The 27,409-nt window shown below is 39.5% G+C and overlaps 1 protein-coding gene across 4 annotated transcripts in view; it reads right to left on the minus strand.

Moving 5' to 3' along the window:
* The window catches only part of mettl8 (methyltransferase like 8), a 167,122-nt gene that overhangs the window by 22,634 nt on the left and 117,079 nt on the right, over window positions 1-27,409 (minus strand). For all 4 annotated transcript variants that reach the window (XM_039757613.1, XM_039757610.1, XM_039757611.1 and 1 more), the window contains one exon: window positions 1,462-1,601. In XM_039757613.1, the coding sequence (XP_039613547.1) occupies window positions 1,462-1,601 (140 nt within the window). The remainder of the gene's footprint in view (window positions 1-1,461; window positions 1,602-27,409) is intronic.

Genomic DNA, 27,409 nt, shown 5'->3' on the forward strand with positions numbered 1-27,409 from the left:
TGAAAGGCCATATAAAATAGATAGATAGATAGATAGATAGATAGATAGATAGATAGATAGATAGATAGATAGATAGATAGATAGATAGATAGATGTGAAAGGCCATATAAAATAGATAGATAGATAGATAGATAGATAGATAGATAGATAGATAGATGTGAAAGGCCATATAAAATAGATAGATAGATAGATAGATAGATAGATAGATAGATAGATAGATAGATGTGAAAGGCCATATAAAATAGATAGATAGATAGATAGATAGATAGATAGATAGATAGATAGATAGATAGATAGATAGATAGATAGATAGATGAATGAATGAAAAGGCACTATATGATAGATAGATAGATAGATAGATAGATAGATAGATAGATAGATAGATAGATAGATAGATAGATAGATAGATCTGAATATCAAGCACTACTTAGGTTTTATGAGACCGTAATCTGCATAAGTATTCTTTTTATATTTCTGTGGGAAAAAAAATTTTGCACATACTTAATTTATAGGAATATTATTATTCGTAAAATGTGCTGAGTCTGTGATACCTGGTATGCCATTAGCATCCAATCCAAATATTTAATATTTTGAATGTCTTTGAGTTTCACTATGGTGCTTATTTAAAAATCAAGGGAAAAAAGACATATCTGGTTGGCTGGAAACAAATCTATTAAAATCTTTTGCAGTCGGCTGTGAGAATTGGCTGTCAGCCATTCTAAACAAAGAAATCGGACCAGCTGATATTTAATACAAGTTCTTTTATGCAGTAAAATGTCACTGATTGCTAGGAAGTGCACTGAACCAAGATTTCACTGCATTAGGGTTTAAATAAGATCTTTTCTTTCACCATTTCATCCTAAAGAGAATGCTTCATTACATGAAGAGCATCTATATTTGTTCCCATTAATGACATTTAAAAAAAGTTATGGTTTGTTAAGCCTGTGCTTTGTAAAGCACATTCTTAACGCTGTGCTTTTGTTCTCCTTCCAGAAACACTGCAAGCAAATTACCATTATCTTACTTCTTGCCCTCCATGTTTCATTTAGTTTAAAATCTAAGTGTAACCTGCTTTTGCTTTAAGGAGCAAGATAGCAATCAGTGAGCTGGACACACACACACACACACACACACACACACACACACACAATAAAAAGAGAGAGTGTGCATCATCTGGAACAGCAGTACAGGCTATGAAATAATTCAGGTTTAAGTTAAAACCTCACAGCCCTGTTTTTCAGAATGTCAAAGTCATGAGCTAGTGAGGGATTAATGCAGTCGGCTCTGTACACGTACAGTATATGCTTCTCAAGTGTTTTACTGCTGCTCTGAAGATCACATGAGTATGATTATCATGGGTAAAAAAAAAAAAGAATAGGTTCATTAGAAGGACAATGCAGGACAATCTCAGAAGACAAATTAGCTCTGATGTATTTCTTTTCTTCTGTAACCTTCACCTACCTCTCAGGGTGAATAGATGAGAGCACGAAGACAAGAAGAATAATATCTAAGCTCTCATCTGGAAATGGATATGTGGCTGCTTCAGTGCACACATCATGAACAAAGACGTGACATAATGCAGGGCTGTAGTCTGGATGGGACTGCAAAAAGGAGAAAAATGGATGAAAAATAGCAATGGAAGTACTAACACGGTTCAGAGTTTTAGAAAACATTTAGCATACATCAGAAAATGTCTGATATTGCATATTCTATGACAGGATCAGAATTGAGTAACAAGAAGAATGACCGCAGAAGAAGATTATTATCTAAAAAGTAGAGCATCAACATAGCTGATAAAGCTTTCGGAAGTTATGTAAAGAACCGATGAAGAAAAAATAATATATTTGAACGCCAATGGCACACTGATTAGGGCTGTTGACTCACACAGCCAATGTCCTGAGTTTAGATAACACTGTCTGATTATATTCCCTGAGCACTTTGCATATTCTTCTCAAATATGTGTGGGTTTTCCTCCCACATTCATTGAGATGTGCAAGAATTGAGTTAAGAGAAGAATGACTGTATCATTACCTAAAAAGCACAGCATGAACACAGTTAATGGTGTCCTAGCAGAGTATGGGCTTCTCCCTGTGTCCATGTGGGTTTTTCTAACATACCCAGCAAACGAATCCTCTGTGATTCTAGGTGTTTCCACTGATGAAGTGAAGCCACAGCTAAGAGTGGTTTCTCATGGAACAGGCCTCTGAGAGATCTGAAGGAGTGGCAAGTTACAGTCGCTTACATTGGAGAGACAGTGCATACAACAACTGCTGCTCGGGTACTTCACCGGTCACAACTGTACGGGAAATTTATTGTATTATCATGGATTTTGTGAGACTTACTACGTACATTTACTAGGTTAATCTTCTCTCACCTTTGAAAATGAACAGACACACAGATACACTGACATACACACAGCGATTCAATCCAGGCCAAGTCTTGAGTGGTGTCATTTTCCAGTCACACAGTCCACAGTATTCTCTACATAGGGATCCACTACCTCTGACATACATGTGGGTGCCCTCATGACACATATAAAAGCACAACTCTTTTGGTTTTATACCACTTACCAACCAAACAAAGTCTTACTTTTACCGCAGTTATTCTAAATATTGAGTGGCGACCTTAATAGCATTAATAAACCCTGCGAATAAGACCGTAGCAATCTGACTCACACTAGGGGCCCTTTTATCATTTCAATCACTCTAGATCAGGGATGCCAAACTCCAGGCCTGGAGGGCCCCAGTAGCTGCAGGTTTTCATTCTAACCCTTCTCTTAATCAGGGACCAGTTTTCACTGCTAATTAACTTCTTTTCCCTTCAGTTTAATAGCTCTGTTTTTAAATGATTTTAGTTAACTTGACTCCTCTGTCTGTATGTTTGTCTGGGTGAAACCTTGCAACTGATTTTAAACCCACTTTTGACGAAGTGAATTTCTTCAAATTTTGCTTACGTGTTCAGTATCGATGACAATACAATAATCTGTCAAAACCGATGCAATTACGTAACAAATTTCTCCATAATCAATGGTTATGCAATTCCAATTAACACACACACACACACACCAACGACAGAGAGAAAATATAGTGCGGTAGAGGAGCAAACAAGTGAGAGACGCATTGGATTGCCCCGAGTCACCTCTTCCAGTGAGTGGAGTGTAAATACGAGTGCCGTCTTTACTTGTTTACTCTTGCAGAGGAGTAGCCTTGAGGATCACGGTGAGGAAGTAAGCTTCCCGTTCTGTCATCAATTATTTTTTTTCGCAGTGACTGAGCGCTAATCCCATAAGAGAATGAACAGAAAAATAGACACCAAAATATAATTCTGTTTAGTATTCAAATAATTCTGCAAAGAAGATATATTATATAATACTTTTAAAGAAGAGTCCTGTTCATGAAAAACGATAAAAGAAAAATCATTTGCAAAATACTCAAAAACTAAAAAGTAAAAAATATATAAAATGTTTTTAAGTAAAATGATTTTATTTACTTTCGTAGTTATAAATGTACTAAAAACCAAAAAATATTTCTTTTCTTTAACCGCAATTTTCGTGGTTATGTGTGACTAAATAAAATTATGGGGTGCACATAAATTAGTTAATTCAATCAATTAACAGAATAGCTACTTTCATCATAAAATATAAAAAACAACAACATTGTAATTCCCCAACATGCTAAACAAGTTTAAAAAATGATTTGAATCAATTAATTTATATGAACCCTACGATTTTATTTAGTCACAAATAACCATAAAAATTGTGGTTAAAGAAAATTTTATTTTTTGCTTTTTAGTGCATTTATAACTAAAGTAAATAAAATCGTTTTACTTAAAACATCCATCCATCCATCCATCCATTTTCAAACCCGCTGAATCCGAATACAGGGTCACGGGGGTCTGCTGGAGCCAATCCCAGCGAACACAGGGCACAAGGCAGGAACCAATCCTGGGCAGGGTGCCAACCCACCGTAGTTTACTTAAAACATTTTTTATAAATTTTATTTTTTAAGGATTCAGTCCTTTGAATTGATTCTTTTCTTCATTAAATGACAGCCAAACAGAAATGAGACATGAAACAAGCCAACAGATGATCAGCTAAATTGGGGCTTCAAATTCCAACCAATTTCTTAATGAGAAGCCGATTCTTGCTGTTAATTGAGGCCGTTATTTAATTCCATGGTTTGTTGCTGCTCTCACTCTGCCACAGCAGACATTTCCAAAACTGTTGATTTTCTGTTTTTTCTAAGAACATCGATCAAAAAGTTTTGTGACCTGAGAGATCAACCTCACTGAGACCTTCACCTTTCTTTACTTTCAGATATTGTGTGATGGGCACAGGTGAGCTGGTCATGTGACGGCTCCTTTTGTGTCTCACTATTGTTTGGTTGCTAATTAAGGAAAACAAAACAACAAAGGTGCCCGAGTCAAGTTAATAAAATTAAGGCAAAAGAAGTTAACTGGCAGCAAAAACTGGTCACTAATTAAGAAGATGGTTAGAATGAAAACCTACAGCCACTGCGGCCCTCCAGAACCAGAGTTTGACATCAGTGCTCTACATAAAAGACAAAGTACAGAAAAAATAAGAGCAACGTGGGCTTTATTAATCCAAACCGGATTCCAAAAAAGTTGGGACACTAAACAAATTGTGAATAAAAACTGAATGCAATGATGTGGAGATGGCAAATGTCAATATTTTATTTATAATAGAATGTAGATGACAGATCAAACGTTTAATCCGAGTAAATGTATCATTTTAAAGGAAAAATATGTTGATTCAAAATTTCACGGTGTCAACAAATCCCAAAAAAGTTGGGACAAGTAGCAATAAGAGGCTGGAAAAAGTAAATTTGAGCATAATGAAGAGCTGGAAGACCAATTAACACTAATTAGGTCAATTGGCAACATGATTGGGTATAAAAAGAGCTTCTCAGAGTGGCAGTGTCTCTCAGAAGCCAAGATGGGTAGAGGATCACCAATTCCCACAATGTTGCGCAGAAAGATAGTGGAGCAATATCAGAAAGGTGTTACCCAGCGAAAAATTGCAAAGACTTTGCATCTATCATCATCAACTGTGCATAACATCATCTGAAGATTCAGAGAATCTGGAACAATCTCTGTGCGTAAGGGTCAAGGCCGTAAAACCATACTGGATGCCCGTGATCTCCGGGCCCTTAAACGACACTGCACCACAACCAGGAATGCTACTGTAAAGGAAATCACAGAATGGGCTCAGGAATACTTCCAGAAACCATTGTCAGTGAACACAATCCATCGTGCCATCCGCCTTTGCCAGCTGAAACTCTACCGTGCAAAGAAGAAGCCATTTCTAAGCAAGATCCACAAGCTCAGGCGTTGTCACTGGGCCAGGGATCATTTAAAATGGAGTGTGGCAAAATGGAAGACTGTTCTGTTGTCAGACGAGTCACAATTCAAAGTTCTTTTTGGAAATCTGGGACGCCATGTCATCCGGACCAAAGAGGACAAGGACAACCCAAGTTGTTATCAACGCTCAGTTGAGAAGCCTGCATCTCTGATGGTATGGGGTTGCATGAGTGTGTGTGGCATGGGCAGCTTGCATGTCTGGAAAGGCACCATCAATGCAGAAAAATATATTCAGGTTCTAGAACAACATATGCTCCCATCCAGACGTCATCTCTTTCAGGGAAGACCCTGCACTTTTCAACAAGATAATGCCAGACCACATTCTGCATCAATCACAACATCATGGCTGCGTAGGAGAAGGATCCAGATACTGAAATGGCCAGTCTGCAGTCCAGATCTTTCACCTATAGAGAACATTTGGCGATCATAAAGAGGAAGGTGCGACAAAGAAGGCCCAAAACGATTGAACAGTTAGAGGCCTGTATTAGACAAGAATGGGAGAGCATTCCTATTTCTAAACTTGAGAAACTGGTCTCCTCGGTCCCCAGACGTCTGTTGAGTGTTGTAAGAAGAAGGGGAGATGCCACACAGTGGTGAAAATGGCCTTGTCCCAACTTTTTTGGGATTTGTTGACACCATGAAATTCTGAATCAACATATTTTTCCCTTAAAATGATACATTTTCTCAGTTTAAACTTTTGTTCCGTGATTTATGTTCTATTCTGAATAAAATATTAGAAGTTGGCACCTCCACATCATTGCATTCAGTTTTTATTCACGATTTGTATAGTGTCCCAACTTTTTGGAATCCGGTTTGTATACTGTATAACAATACCAAACAGAAAATAAAATACATAGCAAGCTCTGGATATAAACAGTTTTAGAAAAGCTTACTGAAAATCAGAAATGTCAATGAGTGTTGTCCTGGACGGCTTTTATTTTAGCAGTCAGTGTTATTCACAAATTACATTCTCCGATGACCAGATGAAATGGTGACTAGAGTCTCACTTCCTCTGTCACTGCTTTCTTTGGTTCGTCACACCAGCCACGTTTATGTTAAAATTTACACATGGTGTTCCTCATTGTTGGGGACCCGAGTGGCTGGACCAGGCCAAGGGGTCACCCACTTAACACCTGGCTGAGGCAGATAGAGGGTCATTTTCCGGAGGGTGGGACTGGACCGCGTGTCTGACTGGGGGTTGCAAACCGGGATCCCGAGTTGTTTCTCCGTGTAGTGGGTGCGGCAACGCACTGTACAAGTCCATACTCCCCAACTTGACACGGGACATGTGACATTATACACTTTTGATTGGCTATCTTGTCCTTGTGATGAAGGACTCTTCTCCAAGTATTTGATCTTTTTACAAACATCCATACAGCTCTCCCTTCCCAGCTTATAAACTATTTAAAACACCATCTAGTCTTGTGGTGTCCATAGTATTTTTCAGTTCTCAAGTTATAAACTAATTGAAATAGCTGCAATCACAAGCTGACTGAAACAGATGTATGTTGTATTTAGTTACAAATTACTGCTGCAATACATGAAGAATTCACAAGAATGGATGCTGACCTGGGTGTCTGTAATTAAAGTCCTGTAAATTCAGTTCATCCTGGTTTGCTTGAGAGAAACCATTAAAACTTAATATAAGCAGTATGGAGTTTCAAAAATGGAAGATTTACCAGTCGAGGACAGTGGGAAAATGAAAAAAAAACCACACATGACATCTTGGAAGAAAAGACATTGGAGACTCTAATGTCAGTTGGAACAAGGTTCTATGGTCTGATGAGATGTAAATTGAGCTTTTTCGTCATCAAACTAAATTTCATGACACCCCTTAGCTGTTCTTTTCCCACTCATTTTACTCAAACCATTTTTAGAACCTCCCAATTTATTCTTCTTGGTGAGTATTTTTTTCCACTTTGGTCACAATATCTTGTTGTTGATGGTTCAGACCTCCCAAACTGTTTTTTTTTTTTACCTGTTTATATAGTTCGGATGATAACAAGCTGGCTGCTCCACATGTACTGGAGTAAGTGGATTCAGAACACAAATTAAATCAATAATTAAAAACTGCTAGTCAATAAAAGCACATAGGGAAAAAAACCAGAAGTAAAAAATATATACTCACGTATATATATTTATCCTCTTGCGGATAAATTGGGACTTGATTTGACCGTATAATATTTGCTATTTTATAATGTCAGTCGCATAAGTTGAATGCGGAAAACTGACGCTTTAGGTACAAGAGATTACGATATGCTAACGCCAACCTGAGAGAGTAACCACAGAGCACACGGCCTTTTTTTTTCCTATGTATTGTGCCTACGTGACCACACAGTAATTCCCAAACTATTCCGAAGCGACGTTTGCACTGATTTGTGTTTTTTGTATCTCACACCCTCATACCCCTTTATCGTAAGAGCATCCCTTATCTATGATGGAGCATTCGATCAGGAAAAAATATGAAGCTGGTTTTAAATTAAACATCATTGAAGTACTGAAAGAAACTGGTAACTACGCTGCTGCAACAAAATTTGATGTGTTTGAGAAACTGATGCGAGGTTGGAGGAGTCAAGAAGATGTAAAAAAAAATTAAGTGTTGCATTTTTGAACGGGTGTATAAGTCGGGTCTGATTTTATGATCAATTTTTCAGGTTTCAAGACCCGACTTATATATGAGTATATACGCTGTGGCGGATGGCTGGGATGCCTCCACGCCGGGATGACCGGGGGAGCCAGCCTATCCAGAGCGTTACCTCCCCTGGGTTGCAGTGGTGCCTAGGACTCCTGCAGGGCTTCATGGGAGTTAGAGTTTGGTGCATCCCTGTTGGGATCCATGCGTGCTGCCAGGGGGTGCTGTAGCTGCTGCTGGGCCCTACAGAGCAGCTCTTCTGCCACACCTGGAAGTGCTACCGGGAGTAGGTCATCAAGCACCTGGTGCACTTCCGGGTGCGCTGTAAAAGGAGCCAGCAGCCACTACTCGGACAGCCACAGTAGGGAGGAGGGAGACGAAGCTTGCCGGGAGGAGTGGAGGAGAAAAAGAAGAAGAAAAAGGAGAAGAATTGTGTTTGGTTATTGTGCTTGTGTTTCGGATGTGTTTTTTGATGTGCTTGTGGGAGACGAGGAAGACATTTCCCACAAGGGAAAAGAAAAAATAAAAGCCCTGTGTGCTTTGAACTTGTGTCCTAATCCTGTCTGTGTCAGGGCTGCCCTTTGCAACACACAACAAATTATTCTGCAATCAGACATTCTGAAACAATGTGGTAGCTAAGAATAAGTTTCCAGGTTGCACTTTTATTTTTTAAATATCTACAGTGGAGGAAATAAGTATTCAAGATGTCAACATTTTTTCTCTCATTAAATATATTTTCAATGCAGCTATGGACATAAATTTAGACCAGACATTGGTATTAACTCAATAAAATGAAACAGCCAAAGACATCATAACATTGTTATTCATAAAAACGTTATGTCATAGGAGAAGAAACATTTAACACAGAGTGAAAAAATCCTAAAGCAGCAGATTCCACTATTGAGTTCTCCTGCCTGTGCTAATGAGAAATCAGTTGGGGTAGAGCAGGATGGTTAAGTGATTACTTTCACTCTTTGATAATTGCAAGTTAACAAACCATTTGTTACCAAGCTGTCACACAAGAAACATCTCATGACAGTTAGAGGCAAAAAGCTCTCCCAAGACCTCCACAACAACATGGTTGAGCAACACAGCAATGACACTTGTTTCCGACAGATTTCTTAACACCTAAATGTTCCTATAAGCATCACTGTGGAAATTATATGCAAGTGGAAGGAAAATCATTCTGCCATCAACCAGTTAGGCAGAGGTACCCATTTCCAATTTCAGATTTCCAATTGTGCAGTCAGGTGGTTTTTCAGAAGAGTAGCCTATGAGCCAAGGGAATACTTGAGAAGAAGAGCTCTGGAAAGACCTGGAAGTAGCAGGAACAGATGTCACTGAGAAAGTAATAAGTGACGCTCTCAACCACCATGGTCTCCATGCAAGACCACTCTGGAAGACTCCATTACTGAAGAAAAGGCATACTGAAGCTTCTACTCAACATTTGGTTGAGCATGTAGAATACTGGCAGTATGTTGTGTGGTCAGATGAAACAAAAATGAAACTTTCCAGAAGAAATATGATGCGCCATGATTGGAGGACGAATGGCTCTGCATATGACCCTAAAAATACCAAACCTACAGTGAAGTTTGGAAATGAAAGCATCGTGGTACGGGGGCTGTTTCTCTTCTCATGGTACCAGCGGATTCCACACTGGAACTGGTACTGGAAAATTCTTGAGAAGAATCTGATCTTTTGCCATCCAGGACAGAATGGTGGCTCTGGGGCTAAGGATCTGTGCTGGTATTGGGAAGGTTGCTAGTTCAAATCCCGTTACTGCCAGAAGGGATCCTACTCCGTTGTGTCCTTGAGCAAGGCCCTTAAACTGACCAATTGCTCCAGGGGTGCTGTATAAGACCGACTCTTCACTCTGATCCACAAAAGGTCATATGGAAAGATACCTTTCCCCTCAGGGATTAGCAAAGTACATCAAAAACAAATAAAATAAAAAAGAAATATGATGAAGATGAGATGTGGGTGGACCTTCCAGCAAAACAACGATCCTAAACACACTACAAAGAAGACAACCAATTAGACAAAGGTGTTGGAATGGCTCAGTCAATCATTAAACTTAAACCGAACAAAACACTGATGAAAGGAACTGAAGATCAAGATTTACCAGCGGTTCCACCGGAATCTTCAAAATTTAAAGATTGTCTAGAAGTACAGGCCAAAATCCCATCTGAATACTGCGAGCGAGAGACTAGTTTCTTTATAGAGGGAGCATTTTGAAGCTGTCATTGCAAGCAAAGGCTTCTCCACCCAACCACAACTGAACAGATTTCAGTTAGCATGTTCAATACTGGACGGCATGGTGGCGCAGTGGTAGCGCTGCTGCCTCGCAGTTAGGAGACCCGGGTTCGCTTCCCGGGTCCTCCCTGCGTGGAGTTTGCATGTTCTCCCCGTGTCTGCGTGGGTTTCCTCCGGGCACTCCAGTTTCCTCCCACAATCCAAAGACATGCAGGTTAGGTGGATTGGCGGTTCTAAATTGGCCCTAGTGTGTGCTTGGTGTGTGGGTGTGTTTGTGTGTGACCTGTGGTGGGTTGGCACCCTGCTCAGGATTGGTTCCTGCCTTGTGCCCTGTGTTGGCTGGGATTGGCTCCAGCAGACCCCCATGACCCTGTATTCGGATTCAACGGGTTAGAAAATGGATGGATGGATGTTCAATACTTTTTTCCTGTGTCACTCCACTTTATTGCACATACATTTTTAATGGATTAGAATGTTATGATGTCTTTGGTTGTGTCATTTTGTTGAGTTAATACCAATGTCTGGTCTATATTTCATGTGCATAGCTGCATTGGAAATATGTTGAAAGAAGAAAATGTTGAATACTTACTTACTTCCCTTCACTGTATGTATTATTAATATGCACATGATCAAATATGTTTGCCTTTCATTCATTATTCATATTTGGGTAGTACTTTTGTTTAGTTCTTCATTATTAGTAACAAAACACTCTATTTTAAATGCTTAGCATTTAGAAACATATTTGATAACTGTACAACAATTAATAAATGGACACCATCAACACTTTTGGGGCCTCATGTCAAAATCAGTAGTACTTCAGATTACCAATGACCTATAAAAAGAAAATAGTGTTTATTGCTAGATGCAGCCCATGGGGACAAAAACAAACATGGTAACTGATGCATAAACATTTTAAAATTAAAGGTAAGACAAACATTAACTCATTTAGAAAAGCACACATTATTGTCTACCACTGCTGTGGGTCTGACAATAGCCAAGGACTTTGATAATGGAGTGTTCTCTGTACCATTACTGATGGCAAGATTAATAAACTCCAACCTAATTTTGTCATTCAGCATCCCACCAAATATACTTCTTTATGTAATCTCAGCAGCAATGGATTCCTGTGAATTTCCCCTTGGGATTAATAAAGTATGTATGTATGTATGTATGTATGTATGTATCTATCTATTTTTAATATATATTGGGGTATTGTATGATAGGCTAAAAATGTAACGCAAAAGTAAACTTTAGTGTTTAACTCTCTGTTACTCTAGCACAGGGTTCTCAGACTCCGGTCCTGGAGGGCCCCAGTGGCTGCAGGTTTTCATTCTAACCATTTCTTAATTAGTGCCCTGTTTTGGCAGCTAATGAACTTCTTTTGAATGAATTGTAATTGACTTGCTCTTGAAGACTCAGACCTCTTAATTGTTTCTTTTTCCTCAATTAGATGCCAAATAAAGTTGAGATACAAAATGAGCCCAACCAGGACCAGCATACAGTGTCTATCATATGATATCTGCAAATAAAGAAAGATGAAGGTCTCAGGAATGTTGATCTGCTCAGGTCCACAAACGATTTTAATGGAGCTCTTAGAGAAGAGAAAATCAACAATTTCAGAAATGTCTGCTATTGCACAATGAGAGCAGCAACAAGCCATCAAATTAAAGAGCAAGTTTAATCAACAACAAGACTCAGCACCAAATTAAACAACTGCTTGGAATGAAATTGGTTGGAGTTTCAGGCCCTGACTTAGTCTTCTGTTGGCTCACTCAGTTCACATTTCATTTCTGTCTGGGTGCCATTTTAAGGAAAGAAATGAAGCAATCGAGAGGAACGATAAAGAAATTCAGGGGAACAAATCTTAAAAAACAAATCAATTAAAATGAATTCAAAAGAAGTTAATTAGCTGCAAAAAACAGGTCACTAATTAAGAAAAGGGTTGGAATGAAAACCCTTATCTAGCATCACTTGGTAGTACTCAGTACTAAAGCAGTGGACTTTTATACTGTATAATTATTTATACTTACAGTAGTTTTATATGTTTCTGCAACAAGAACTAATAAATAAAAAATGTCTGAAGATGCCATCCCAAAACACTTTAACAACAATTATTTCCATATCTCTTGGTGAGAACCTTTATGTTACATGAAGGGGCAACGGTGGGAAATGAACCTGGGATTTGTCTTTTAACTTATATGCAGTGGATTCAGAAAGTATTCTGACCCCTTCACTTTCTGCACACATTGTGTCATGACTTTAATTTTAAGTGGATACATTTGCTACTATTGCCCATCAATCTGCACTCAATAACTCATAATGACCACACATTTTCAGACAAGTCTGCAAACTCAACAAAAATCACAAGCTGAAATCTCTAATTCTTAGAAGTACTCAGACCCTTTGCTGTGGCACTTCAAACTATGCTTACTATGCAAACTGTTTGCTTTAACTTTCCTTGAGATGTGTTTAGAACTTGACTTTAGTCCACCTGTGGCAAACTGAATTAACTGGACATCATTTAAGAAGCCACACATGGACCTGTGTTTAGAAGGTTCATAATTCACACTACATGTCAGGACAGACATCAAGCCATGAAGTCCAAAAAACTTTCTGTAGACCTCTGGGATAAAATTTTGGTGCAGCGCATATCAGGGCAAGAGGATAAGAACACTTCTAAAGCTTTGAGTATTCCCAGAAGCACAGTGACCTTAATAATTTTGAAATGGAAGAAGTTTGGAACCACTAGGACTCTTTGTAGAGCTCATCTTTTGGCCAAACTGAGTAACTGGGCAGGAAGGGCCTTAGTAAGGGAAGTTTAATGGTCACTCTAAGAAAGCTTTAGCAGTTCCCTGTTGAACTGGGAGAACCAGTTGGGAGGGTGACCATCTCAGTGGCACTCAATGATACAGAGTCATATGACACCCCGCTTAGAGCTTACCAAATGGCATTTAAAGGCTGTCACAGGTGGCTGGGGGGGGGCGACCTGGCTGGGATGTCCCAGAGGAGGGCTTACGCCTCCCCAAGACCACATGGGGGTGACCGCCCTGGTGGCTATGGGGACCATGGGTACAGAACTTTGAAGCTCAACCCTGTAGGGGCCCATGGTCACCGCCAAGGGGCGCCCCAATGCCTATGGAGCCCTGGATCTCAGCACTTCCGCCACACCGGGAAGTGCTGGGGGGAAGAGGATCGGGGACACCTGGAGTGCTTCCAGGTGCGCAGCCGGCACTTCCGCCACACTGGGGAGTGCCGGCGGAAGATTGTCGGGAGGCACCTGGAGCACATCTGGGTGATTATAAAAGGGGCCGCCTCCCTCCATGCGGGGGTTTGAGTCGGGTGGAAGAAGGATGAGGTCTTGGAGGAGAGGAAAGGAGGCGGCCTGAAGAAAAAGAGGCATTCTGTTGTTGGCCAGGACTTTTGGGAAGATTGGGGTTGTGTGTGCATCATTGTAAATAATAGTGTAAATAAACATGTTGTGGGTGACTTATAACGATGTCTGCCTGTCTGTGTCCGGGCCGAGCTCCACAAGGCCTATGATAGCATGAGGGAAAAGATCTGGTCTAATGAGACACACATTTCACTCTTTGGGCAAAACTCTAAGCAGTATGTCTGACAAAGACCTGGCTCGGCAAATTACCTGCCTAATACCATCGCTACAGTAAAGCGCGGTGATGGCAGCATAATACTGTGGGGTTGCCACTCAGTGGCAAGGACAGGGAGCCTGGCGAGAACTGAGGGAAATTCAGAGACGTCCTTGAAGAAAACCTGCTTCTCAGAGTGTGCACCAGTTCAGACCAGAGCGATGGATCATCTTTCAACACAACATTGACCCCAAGTACATAGCCAAGACAACTCTGGTGTGGCTTCAGGACAAATACTTCAGTGTCCTTGAGTGGCCCTGCCAAAGGCCCAACTTAAAACTCCTTTGATTATCTGTGGAGAGACCTGAAGATGGCAGTTTACAGACGCTTCCCCTTAAATCTAATGGAAGTTGAGGGGATCTGCTGGGAAAGATGAGAAAAACTGACAAATTCAAGTGTGCTTGTAGAGGCTTAGGCAAGAACACTCAAAGCTATAATTGCTGGCAAAGGGGCATCCACAAAATACTGAATTAAGGGTCTGATTACTTCTATGAATGAGAGATTTCAGTTTTAGATTTTTAATTAAATAACCGACCTTTCTGGAAACACGTTTACACTTTTATCATGATGGGTTGTTGAGTGTTGATTGATGGGTAAAAATGGCAACTGTATCTATTTAAAATTAAATCTACAACACAATAAAGAGTACAGAAAGTGAAGGGGGCTGAATACCTTCTGAATCCACTGTACAACCTTGACAAAATTCCCCAAATGCACTTATCCGGTCTAGTACAATAGTGTTGTTTCCCAGTTTGACAGCTGTGATTCAAGTGTAATAAATAACTTGTTCTGAGTCACAAAGCAAATAATTGTGGGGACTAAAATTCTAAATATGTTATACAGATAATTCATTTTAAAATGCTTGTCAAGGCAACTAAAAAGATAAAATCTTTAACCATTACACTACACTATCCATAATATTATTGTATTGTTGACATTATTTACATCATTGTTTTCCGTGAGGACCCTAAATCCAAAGAGGACTGTTTCATTTATGTTAGGTAGAATGCCCAGAGGGGACTGGGTGGTCTCATGGTCTGGAATCCCTACAGATTTTATTTTTCTCCAGCCGTCTGGAGTTTTTTTGTTTTTCTGTCCCCCCTGGCCATTGAACCTTACTCTTATTCGATGTTAATTAATGTTGATTTATTTTGTTTAATAATTGTGTCTTTCATTTTTCTATTCTTTAATATGTAAAGCATTTTGAGCTACTGTTTGTATGAAAATGTGCTATAGAAATAAATGTTGTTGTTGTTGTTGTCAGATTAATGACAATTTGTTGGGTTTACTCAGCTTAGCTAGCTGCCCCCTAAATTTTTTTATTCATTCTCTGCAACCCTGTGCATACCATTGCTTTCCTATTATTGCATAACGCCAACTTTGGCCACCATCTTGGCCTCATCCTCTTCTTTATTGTACTTTCTTCACCTTATTGTCCTCTGCCTTTCGCTCCACACACCCATGTGACGGTGCAGGTCCTTTCCAGACTCCCTCTTCATATATGGAGGTTTCTAGAACCCAACACCATTGATATGTATGACCGAGATGAGCTGACAAATGAGGACAAACCTCGCATGGAGCAAGGGGATGGTGGAAAAAGTGCCAAGGTGCTTTTATTAAAATGTCAAAAACAAATCCAAAAAGTGTCCACAGTGCATAAATAAATCCATAAAACCAGGTGAAAAGTGGGAGGATAAAAACCATAATAAATCCATTAAAATCAGAGGTTAAAATGCAGTCTTTAAATCCTCCCAATATCAGCACACCTCCATCTTTGTCTCCCCAGCTCACCCAGTGGCAGAGACTTAGCAGCCACAAACCTCTTTCTGTCGACCCCCGTCATGGCTACCTACAAGCTGCACAGTCGGCTCTCTGCCCGTCTTCCTTCGCACTCACTCAGTCACTCCTCAGATGCTTAGGGAGGTCATCTGCCTTACTCTTCCCACTCGACCCAAATATTCAGTGGGGCAAACTAGCCCCTAGAGTGCCACAGGCTACGCTCCTTTGTGGGGTCCCAGCTCGTACTGCCTTCTCCTTCCAGGGGGTCAGATCATCCTCCCAAGACTGCCTTTCATGTCTTTTAACCTCTATTCTACCTTTTTACCCTCCTTTCCTCCTGTGCCCACCCATACTTATACAGCTCTGTGGGTGCAGCGCCTTAATCACACACCGCAAGAAGCCGATGAGGCAATTGAGAACGACGGCACCCGCACGTGCAGGTGAGATTCATCCCAATTACTGCAGTCGTGCAATCGTGCCCATGGAAACTGACACAGCTATCTGGATTTAAAACCGGCCATATTTTTGAAGCTGCGGACCCGCTATACCGAAACCCACACTAACGTTGTCCCTTTCTCTTTCACACCAAAGACTTCTCTTAACTCAGCATTTGTTTTCTTCTCAAATTGTGACACTCCACACATCCACAACTGGTCATTCTCATCTACGTTCTTTCCAGCTTTGCCCCCGGTACCATCATTGTCAGCCATGTCTCACTTCTATTTGGCATGCTACTCCTCACACAGCTTTAATAAAGAATTTTATTCAATGCCAGTGGGGCTCATTTAGAATTCAGAATAGAGGACAAATTAAAGAATTTCCTCCATGCACCTCTAGTCCTCACTCTCACTGCTGTGCCCTCACCTCTGTCTGCACTAAGTATGGCACTTAAGTTGCAGAACTTCCCTTCTTTCTCCAAAACCACTACACTGTTGATGTCTAAATTTACCACTGCATTTACCGCACACATGCTACAAACAGAGGTCACACCACTACATTTGTTATGCACTCACTTCTGACAAACTACACATTTTTACTGAGCTTCTCCTAACAACTACATAGCCACGCACCCAATTCTTTCATATCTCCTGCCCCTTCACATTCAACCATCACCTTGGTGTATCCTCATTTGCAACAAGCTTTCCATTTTGCTATCCTCTCCTTCACTTTTTGACATCACTCAGTTTCACTGATCCCTACTTCTTTTCTTTGGTACCATCTTCACCACCTTCCTGCAATGAATTACTGTATTATAAAACATCATTCATGCTCTACATTTAATACAAAATATGCAATGTTTTTTTCTTTAGACTGTACCACACACTAACACAGTGGTGGGATTTGAACAAAACTGCCTTGATGCCTAAAGCACAACTCTTATAAAATGTTCTGCTCTCGGCAGGAGGTAAATACAGTGGCAGAAGGAACAGGAAATGAAGCACAAGGTCAAAAGCGAGAAACTAAGAACTTCTTTATCTTTAAACCAAAGGAGGAGCTGTATTTATAGTCAGAGACAAAATGAAGGTGAAAACCAAATAAAACTCAATAATAAGACACAACAAGAGTATTTTACATATCCGCAAATTTGGAGAGTAAGATACTCTGAAAAGAAGCCTTCTACAAGTGCTAGTGGCACCTTTTGACTTCTGGGGACACACCTCAGTAATCCTGAACACAAAATGGTGGCACCCATTCACAAAACAAAATGGAGTTGTCGTAAAAATGCAACAACAAGTAATTATAACTTTTTTGAAAGGGGCCTTCTATAGTGGTATCTATACTAATAAAAGGCAAAGCCCTCACTGACTGACTGACTGACTGACTGACTGACTCACTCACTCACTCATCACTAATTCTCCAACTTCCCGTGTAGGTAGAAGGCTGAAATTTGGCAGGCTCATTCCTTACAGCTTACTTACAAAAGTTGGGCAGGTTTCATTTCGAAATTCTAAGTGTAATGGTCATAACTGGAACCTATTTTTTCGTCCATATACTATAATAGACTTCTGCTCGAAAGCCGTGGGAGGCATAACTCCGCCGTATTTTAGTGCCTGCCCATATAAGGCCGTCCGTCAGCGGCAATCCAATAGAAACACTGCTGCTAAATATTCATGGGTGAAGGACTGTGCTTATGCAGACGAAGATGAGATGGTCAGGGTGGTGTTTGGCACAAACTCAGCGAAACTGCGAGAGAAACTTTTAAGTGTCGGGTCTTAATTAACATTAAGTACAGCTGTGAACATCGCACAAGATGGCACCAGCACAGCTGGGAACCTTCGATGCATGTACACCGAGCGGCTCACGTGAACTGACGCAGTGCACAGACAAAAAGCAACAGTTCCAAAGAGTGCTGAACAAAAACCGAATTACACAATTGAGAAGGCAGCAAAAAAATATGAAGCGTGTGACACATACAAGCATATTCATAAGTGCAGCTACTGTGAAAACAAAGCACACGGTGGAAAAAGTCAATGTACTGCTAAAGGAAGACAGTGTAAAAAAAAAAAACCCGTGCATGCAGTGTGTCACGTCTCAGATAAAGAGGAAGCTGTTTATTGATGCAGTAAGAAACGAATCGATGAATGAAACCTGTCATCTGTACGATTGACAAACACGGAATGTAACTTGAACACAACACATCGTACAAATACGACCCTGATTGAAAGAAAGAATGATAATCAAATCCTTGATGACAGCAACACTCATAACACTCACAAAACAATTACTGTATATTGACAATCATGTTACGTTATTTTTAAAATGTTCCCTTTTCTTTTTCATAACTTCGATAACACACTACTTCTCTGCTGCGAAGCACGGGTATATATATATATATATATATATATACAGTGGTGTGAAAAACTATTTGCCCCTTCCTGATTTCTTATTCTTTTGCATGTTTGTCACACAAAATGTTTCTGATCATCAAACACATTTAACCATTAGTCAAATATATCACAAGTAAACACAAAATGCAGTTTTTAAATGATGGTTTTTATTATTTAGGGAGAAAAAAAATCCAAACCTACATGGCCCTGTGTGAAAAAGTAATTGCCCCTTGTTAAAAATAACCTAACTGTGGTGTATCACACCTGAGTTCAATTTCTGTAGCCACCCCCAGGCCTGATTACTGCCACACCTGTTTCAATCAACAACTCACTTAAATAGGAGCTGCCTGACACAGAGAAGTAGACCAAAAGCACCTCAAACGCTAGACATCATGCCAAGATCCAAAGAAATTCAGGAACAAATGAGAACAGAAGTAATTGAGATCTATCAGTCTGGTAAAGGTTATAAAGCCATTTCTAAAGCTTTGGGACTCCAGCGAACCACAGTGAGAGCCATTATACACAAATGGAAAAAACATGGAACAGTGGTGAACCTTTCCAGGAGTGGTTGCCGACCAAAATTACCCCAAGAGCGCAGAGACGACTCATCTGAGAGGTCACAAAGACCCCAGGACAACGTCTAAAGAACTGCAGGCCTCACTTGCCTCAATTAAGGTCAGTGTTCACGACTCCACCATAAGAAAGAGACTGGGCAAAACGGCCTGCATGGCAGATTTCCAAGACGCAAACCACTGTTAAGCAAAAGAACATTAGGACTCGTCTCAATTTTGCTAAGAAACATCTCAATGATTGCCAAGACTTTTGGGAAAACACCTTATGGACTGATGAGACAAAAGTTGAACTTTTGGAAGGCAAATGTCCCCTTACATCTGGCGTAAAAGGAACACAGCATTTCAAAAAAAGAACATCATACCAACAGTAAAATATGGTGGTGGTAGTGTGATGGTCTGGGGTTGTTTTGCTGCTTCAGGACCTGGAAGGCTTGCTGTGATAGATGGAACCATGAATTCTACTGTCTACCAAAAATCCTGAAGGAGAATGTCCGCCATCTGTTCGTCAACTCAAGCTGAAGCGATCTTGGGTGCTGCAACAGGACAATGACCCAAAACACACCAGCAAATCCACCTCTGAATGGCTGAAGAAAAACAAAATGAAGACTTTGGAGTGGCCTAGTCAAAGTCCTAACCTGAATCCAATTGAGATGCTATGGCATGACCTTAAAAAGGCGGTTCATGCTAGAAAACCCTCAAATAAAGCTGAATTACAACAATTCTGCAAAGATGAGTGGGCCAAAATTCCTCCAGAGTGCTGTAAAAGACTCATTGCAGGTTATCGCAAACGCTTGATTGCAGTTATTGCTGCTAAGGGTGGCCCAACCAGTTATTAGGTTCAGGGGGCAATTACTTTTTCACACAGGGCCATGTAGGTTTGGATTTTTTTCTCCCAAAATAATAAAACCATCATTTAAAACTGCATTTTGTGTTTACTTGTGTTATATTTGACTAATGGTTAAATGTGTTTGATGATCAGAAACATTTTGTGTGACAAACATGCAAAAAATAAGAAATCAGGAAGGGGCAAATAGTTTTCACACCACTGTATATATATATATATATATATATATATATATATATATATATATATATATATATATATATATATATATATACACCCCGATCTACATACTCTCAAATAGACAAACCACACACCGTGGCGCAATGGAAGAGGCTTCGCCTCTAGCGCCGAGGTTCGATTCCCGAGAGGGGTGCACTGAATATGTACGCCTGATGACCCAAAATTAGGGCGAAACACGTGTCGCGTACTCTTTGCATTATTTCACAGTAAAACTATTTCAATATATATATACATACATATATATACACACACATACATATATATCAGCGCTTCCCGATTCATTTTACCCTCGCATCCCCTTGGTTTGAGACGTATGAAAAAATATGAGGTTAACGCAGAAAGACAGATCACCAATTGAAGCTTTATGAATAATGAATAGTTTATTCGCTATCAATGATTGTTTTGGTAAAACCATACTCAGTGTACAGTAATCATTAGATGAACGGTAAAAAGTAAGAGCGAGGGGAGGGTGACTTATTGAGGCACGCAGGCAAAACCACAATAGCACATGGGCGTGTGCGTCAACTCGATCTGAATTGCACGATCACATTCGAAAAAATATATCTTTTCAAGTTCTATTGAGTCGACACAAATATCTTTGGTTGGAATGTAAGGCGAATTTACTCTTTACATTTCTATAGTGAAGAAAAATGTATGCAATGATGCCTACATTTAACTTACATTCCTACCAAAGATATTACTGTCTACTAAATAAAAATTCCTTCTATTTAAAATTTAAATAGAACTTGAACAGATACGATAGTTCATAATATCCACGCAGACTTGCACGTAAGAGCGGGAGTCATCTGTTTTAACAGGCAGCGTATTGCACTGATACGAAATAGCTTGCCCACTTAATTAGATAGATAGATAGATAGATAGATAGATAGATAGATAGATAGATAGATAGATAGATAGATAGATAGATAGATAGATAGATAGATAGATAGATACTTTATTAATCCCAAGGGGAAATTCACATAATCCAGCAGCAGTATACTGATACAAAGAAACAATATTAAATTAAATATTAAAAAAAAAAAAAAATGATGTTAGCATTTACTCCCCCAGGTGGAACTGAAGAGTCGCATAGTGTGGAGGAGGAACGATCTCCTCAGTCTGTCACTGAAGCTACTCCTCTGTCTGGAGATGACACTGTTCAGTGGATGCAGTGGATTCTTCATGATTGACAGGAGTTTGCTTAGTGCCCGTCGCTCTGCCACAGATGTTAAACTGTCCAACTTTACTCCTACAATAGAGCCTGCCTTCTTAACAAGTTTGTCTAGGTGTGAGGCGTCTTTTATCTTTATGCTGCCACCCCAGCACACCACCGCGTAGAAGAGGGCACTCGCCACAACCGTCTGGTAGAACATCTGCAGCATCTTACTGCAGATGTTGAAGGATGCCAACCTTCTCAGAAAGTATAGTCTGCTCTGACCTTTCTTATACAGAGCATCAGTATTGGCAGTCCAGTCCAATTTGTCATCTAGCTGCACTCCCAGATATTTATAGGTCTGCACCCTCTGCACACAGTCACCCCTGATGATCACAGGGTCCCTGAGGGGCCTGGGTCTCCTAAAATCCACCACCAGCTCCTTGGTCTTGCTGGTGTTAAGGTGTAAGTGGTTTGAGTCGCACCATTTAACAAAGTCTTTGATTAACTTTCTGTACTCCTCCTCCTGCCCACTCCTGATGCAGCCCACAATTGCAGTGTCATCAGCAAACTTTTGCACGTGGCAGGACTCCGAGTCGTATTGGAAGTCTGATGTATATAGATTGAACAGGACCGGAGAAAGTACAGTCCCCTGCGGCGCTCCTATCCATTATTATTATATCATTATTTAGGAATGGATAAATAAATTAAGATTTTGTACAAATAATGTTTTTCATTTTTCTTCCTTGATGGATTCTAGCACGCCCCCAGCAACAGTTGCTCGCACCCCAAAGAGTGTATATATATATATATATATATATATATATATGTAGATATGTATGTATATGTATATATATATGTTTATATATCTGTGTGTATGTTTATATATATGTATTTGTGTGTATATATGTGGATGTATGTGTATATGTGTATATATGTATATATTTATGTATTTATATATGTGTGTGTATATATATGTGTATATGTACTGTATATATGTATGGATATGTATATATATATGTTTATATGTGTGTGTGTATCTATACTAATAAAAGGCAAAGCCCTCACTCACTCACTCACTCACTCACTGACTCATCACTAATTCTCAAACTTCCCGTGTAGGTAGAAGGCTGAAATTTGGCAGGTTCATTCCTTACAGCTTCCTTACAAAAGTTGGGCAGGTTTTATATCGAAATTCTACGCGTAATGGTCATAACTGGAAGCTGTTTTCTCCATTTACTGTAATGGAGATGATCTTGAACGCCGTGGGGCGGAGTTTCGTGTGACATCATCACGCCTTCCACGTAATCACGCAGTACATAGAAAACCAGGAAGACATGCATTATATAATTGAGAAGGCAGCGAAACAATAAGAAGCGAGCGAGTGACATATACAACCATATTCATGAGTTCTGCTACTTCAGAAACAAAGCACGATGTAAACCTACACTTTAAATTAAGTTCATAGACAGGCTGCCGCTGGCGTTTGTAATTTAGTGCCTGCCCATATAAGGCCGTCCGTCAGCGGCAATCCAATAGCAAACTCCACTAAATATTCACGGGTGAAGGACTGTGCTTATGGAGAGGAAGATGAGATGGTCAGGGTGGTGTTTGACACAAACTCAGCGAAACTGCGAGAGAAAGTTTTAAGTGCCAGGACTAAGGTAACATTAAATACAGCCATGGACATAGCACGAGATGGCACCAGCACAGCTGGGAACCTTCATGCATGTACACCGAGCGGCTCACGTGAACTGACGCAGTGCACAGATAAAAACAACAGTTCCAAAGAGCTGAACAAAACCGAATTACACAATTGAAAAGGCAGCAAAAAATATGAAGCGCCTGATACAAGCATATTCATAAATCCAGCTACTGCGGAAACAAAGCACACGGTGGAAAAGTCAATGTCCCGCTAAAGGAAGACAGTGTAAAAAACCCGTGCATGCAGTGTGTCAGGTCTCAGATAAAGAAGAAGACGAGCTGTTTATTGATGCAGTAAGAAACGAATCGATGAAAGAAACCTGTCATCTTTACAACGATTGACAAACACGGAATGTAACTTGAACACAACACATCCTACAAATACGAACCTGATTGAAAGAAATAATGATAATCAAATCCTTGATGACAGCAACACTCAGTAACACTCACAAAACAAATACTGTATATTGACAGTCATGTTACGTTATTTTTAAAATGTTCCCTTTTCTTTTCTAGCTTTTTAACACACTACTTCTCGCTGCGATACGCTGGTATATATATATGTATATATATATCCCGATCTACATACTCGAATAATGGATACTTTATTCGCCATCAATGATTGTTTTGGTAAAGCCATACTCAGTGTATTCATTAGATGAACGGTAAAAAGTAAGAGCGAGGGAGGATGACTTATTGAGGCATGCAGGCTGTAGTGCGTCAACTCTATCTGAATTGCGATCACATTTGAAAAATATATCTTTTCAAGTTCTATTTAGTCCATATGTGTCAAACTCAAGGGCGCAGGGCCACATCCGCCCGCGTAATTATATCCGCCCGAGATCATTTTATATACTGTATTATTGTTATTAATGGCCCGGTATATGAAGCGCTGGTAACACAATAAACTACAGATCCCATAATGCATGCGCTTCAGCTGCCTTGCCGAACACTTACCGCTTAATCAAGTCTACCTTATGATGCTGCAAGTTATTGCGAAGCAGCTCACACGATGCTGAAGAGAAAAGTTGATTCTGAAAATAGAGCCTTTAAAAACCGATGGGAGGCCGAGTATATGTTTACTGAACCCGTGTGTCTCATTTGTGGAGCTAATGTGGCTGTAATTACAGAATTTAATCTAAGACGGCACTATGAGACAAAACATCAGGGTAACCTGAATGCAATGCAGAAGATACAGAAAGCAGAAGAATTAAATAAGAATCTGACACTTCAGCGGACGTTTTACCGTGCACAATCACAAAGTGATTTCAAGTGAAGCTGCTTTTATGGGAGACACAAATGCACCAGTTCACCTTGCCCCACTTTCCCTGTTGCCAAGTAATGTTAAACCAAGTCGTCACTACGGTGTTCCCAAACACGCACTTTGCTGATAAACTGAGCGCACTGCGCACTGAGTTTGCACGGCGCTTTGGTGACTTTGAAGAACAAAAAGTCCGTCTACATGCGGCTCGAACCTTGTGCATGTTTGGTAGCACATATCTGTGTGAGAAGCTCTTCTCAGTGATAAAGACTAACAAAACAGCACACAGGAGTCGCCTCACTGATGAGCACCTGCAATCCATCCTGAGAATCTCCACAACACAGAACCTCACACCAAACAGAAACGAACTGTGGCCAAAAAGATGCCAGGCGTCCAGCTCTAAAATGACATATGAGCAAAGACAACTGAATGATTTGATTTGTTATTGCTGAAAGGAACACATTTTATTTATATTTCCAGGTTTTGTTATGCAGCATGTTCATATTTGAATTTGTATAATTTTGACAGGATATATTTTTATGGAGAGCAAAATCTTTTGGGATATTTAAAATCTAAGTTTATTTTTATATAAAATTACATAAGAGTAAAGAAATTTGAATGTTTGTTATTTTAACGCTTACTTTATTTCTAACTTGTATAATTTAGACAGGATATATTTTTATGGAGAGCAAAATATTATAAGTTGTTTAAGTTTTGAGTTGATTTATTCAGGAATAATATTCCTGTCTGTTTTTACCATTCCTACCAAAGATATTTCTGTCGACTAAATAAAAATTCCTTCTATTTAAAATTTAAATAGAACTTGAACAAATACAATAGTTCATAATATCCACGCAGACTTGCACGTAAGAGCGGAGTTATCCGTTTTAACAAGCAGCGTATTGCACTGATACGAAATAGCTGTGTGTGTATATATGTAGATATGTATGTATATGTATATATATGTTTATATATGTGTGTGTGTATGTATGTATATATATATATGTATTTGTGTGTATATATGTGTGTGTATGTATGTATGTGTGTATGTATAGATATGTATATATATATGTTTATGTGTGTGTCTGTAAATAAATAAATATATATACATGTATATATATGTGTATATATATATATATATATATATATATATATGACAACAACACTCATCACTCACAACAGTGACAAAACAATTACATTGACAATCATGTTACGTTATTTTCAAAATGTTTCCTTTTCTTTTTCTTTGCTTCTTTAACACACTACTTCTCCGCTGCGAAGCGCGGGTATTTTGCTAGTCTATATATATAATTCACTAAGGGCACACAAGACGCACGCAAGACAGAGAGCCCCGCCCACCAACTGTAAGACCATGGGATACCATGGGATACGCACGACAGCGCCAGGCCCGCCAACTCAAAGACCATGGGATACCCTCAACAGAGCCCCGCCCGCTAACTCTAACCCTCCTCCCGCGTCATGGGATACGCACGACAGAGCCAACACACTCCACTGACCGAATGATGCAATGTGAACATTGTCAGCAGTGCTTCAAAACAACTCACACTCTCAAGAAGCACTTACAAACTCATTCCACTCACACCTTCAGTTGCACATTTTGTAACAAGGACTTCATGGCTGAGATGGATCTCCTCAACCATGTGCAAATCCACTCAACACAAACATTTGTCTGCAGCCATGCTGACGTGACATCACTTTCCCACTATCCTCTTACTGAAAAACATTTACAAACGCATTTCACACCGGAATTTCAATGCAACATTTGCTCAAAAACCTTTACACTCCAGAAATATCTCAAAGCACATTTAAACACACACTCCACTGAACAAACGCATTCCACACAGGACTTTCAATGCACTATTTGTTCGAAAACCGTCCGACTGCAAAGATATCTCAACGCACATTTAAAAACACACTCCACTGAACAACTGTGTCTTTCAGGAAGTGTTCACACATTAATAAATAATTATGCGGCGTATGCTACGCCGCGGGTTGGCTAGTTAGTTATATCACAAGACTCACCAGGAGGGAAAACATAAAACGAAGGTCTTACTTTACCAAAACAATATTTATTTTTTTCAGGAAAATGTTTAAATCAAACTGAATTGATGATAATAAGTGTTATAATGTAGGTTTGTTTTAAATTGACTGCTCATATCTTATCTATCTTATTATAAGATAGATAGATAGATAGATAGATAGATAGATAGATAGATAGATAGATAGATAGATAGATAGATAGATAGATAGATAGATAGATAGATAGATAGATATGTGAATGGCTTTATATGATAGATAGATAGATAGATAGATAGATAGATAGATAGATAGATAGATAGATAGATAGATAGATAGATATCCCTAGTGGGAAATCTGACTTTTTACAGAGGCACATTAAACAAAAAGAAAACCAGTGGTAAATACAGTACTTCTGTAATAGGCAGCGTCTTGTTATTTTTGCATTTGCAGAACTCAATTTTGGCATCCATTTTTGGATTGGACATTGTTTTCAAATGTTTTTTTTGTTTTTTGTATTTTTTTTTCCTGTGTCATCTTTTTTTCTAGGTGGGGTCATTCTTAATATTATTTGCTATGGCATTTCTATGCAACAACACTCAATTACATGGTGCTGACCTTATTGCCGCAGCAGAAAAAAAGGTTGGAACTGCGGATGAGTTAAAAGAAACATTGTACCCATGGTTGTTAGTATTCTTTATTAGTTGTACTGGTGTTGTCTGGATTCGGCTTTGATTTTTGGTTTAGTGATTTAGTTAAGACAAAAGATTCTGATTCTCTACATCAAATCTTTTCTGGTTTTCTGACGTTATATATCCCTGGTCACCTCCATTATATCTAGTTTGCTTTTCTTTCTTTTGGCAAATGTAACAACAGATATATAGCTTACCTTATAAATACACAAAGATGATTCTATAATTCTGTATTTACATATTCTTTCTGGGCAGTTTGTTATTGCAGGGGTCAGTGCTGCTGTCTCACAGACATGATGTCTCAAGTCTGAATCCTGTACTTTGTAGATGTCTGTATTGTCTGGCATACTATACATTGCGTTATTTTTAAAAATCATTGTCAAGCGGCTAC

Source organism: Polypterus senegalus, chromosome 6, assembly GCF_016835505.1.
Source record: "Polypterus senegalus isolate Bchr_013 chromosome 6, ASM1683550v1, whole genome shotgun sequence".
Lineage (NCBI taxonomy): Eukaryota > Metazoa > Chordata > Cladistia > Polypteriformes > Polypteridae > Polypterus > Polypterus senegalus.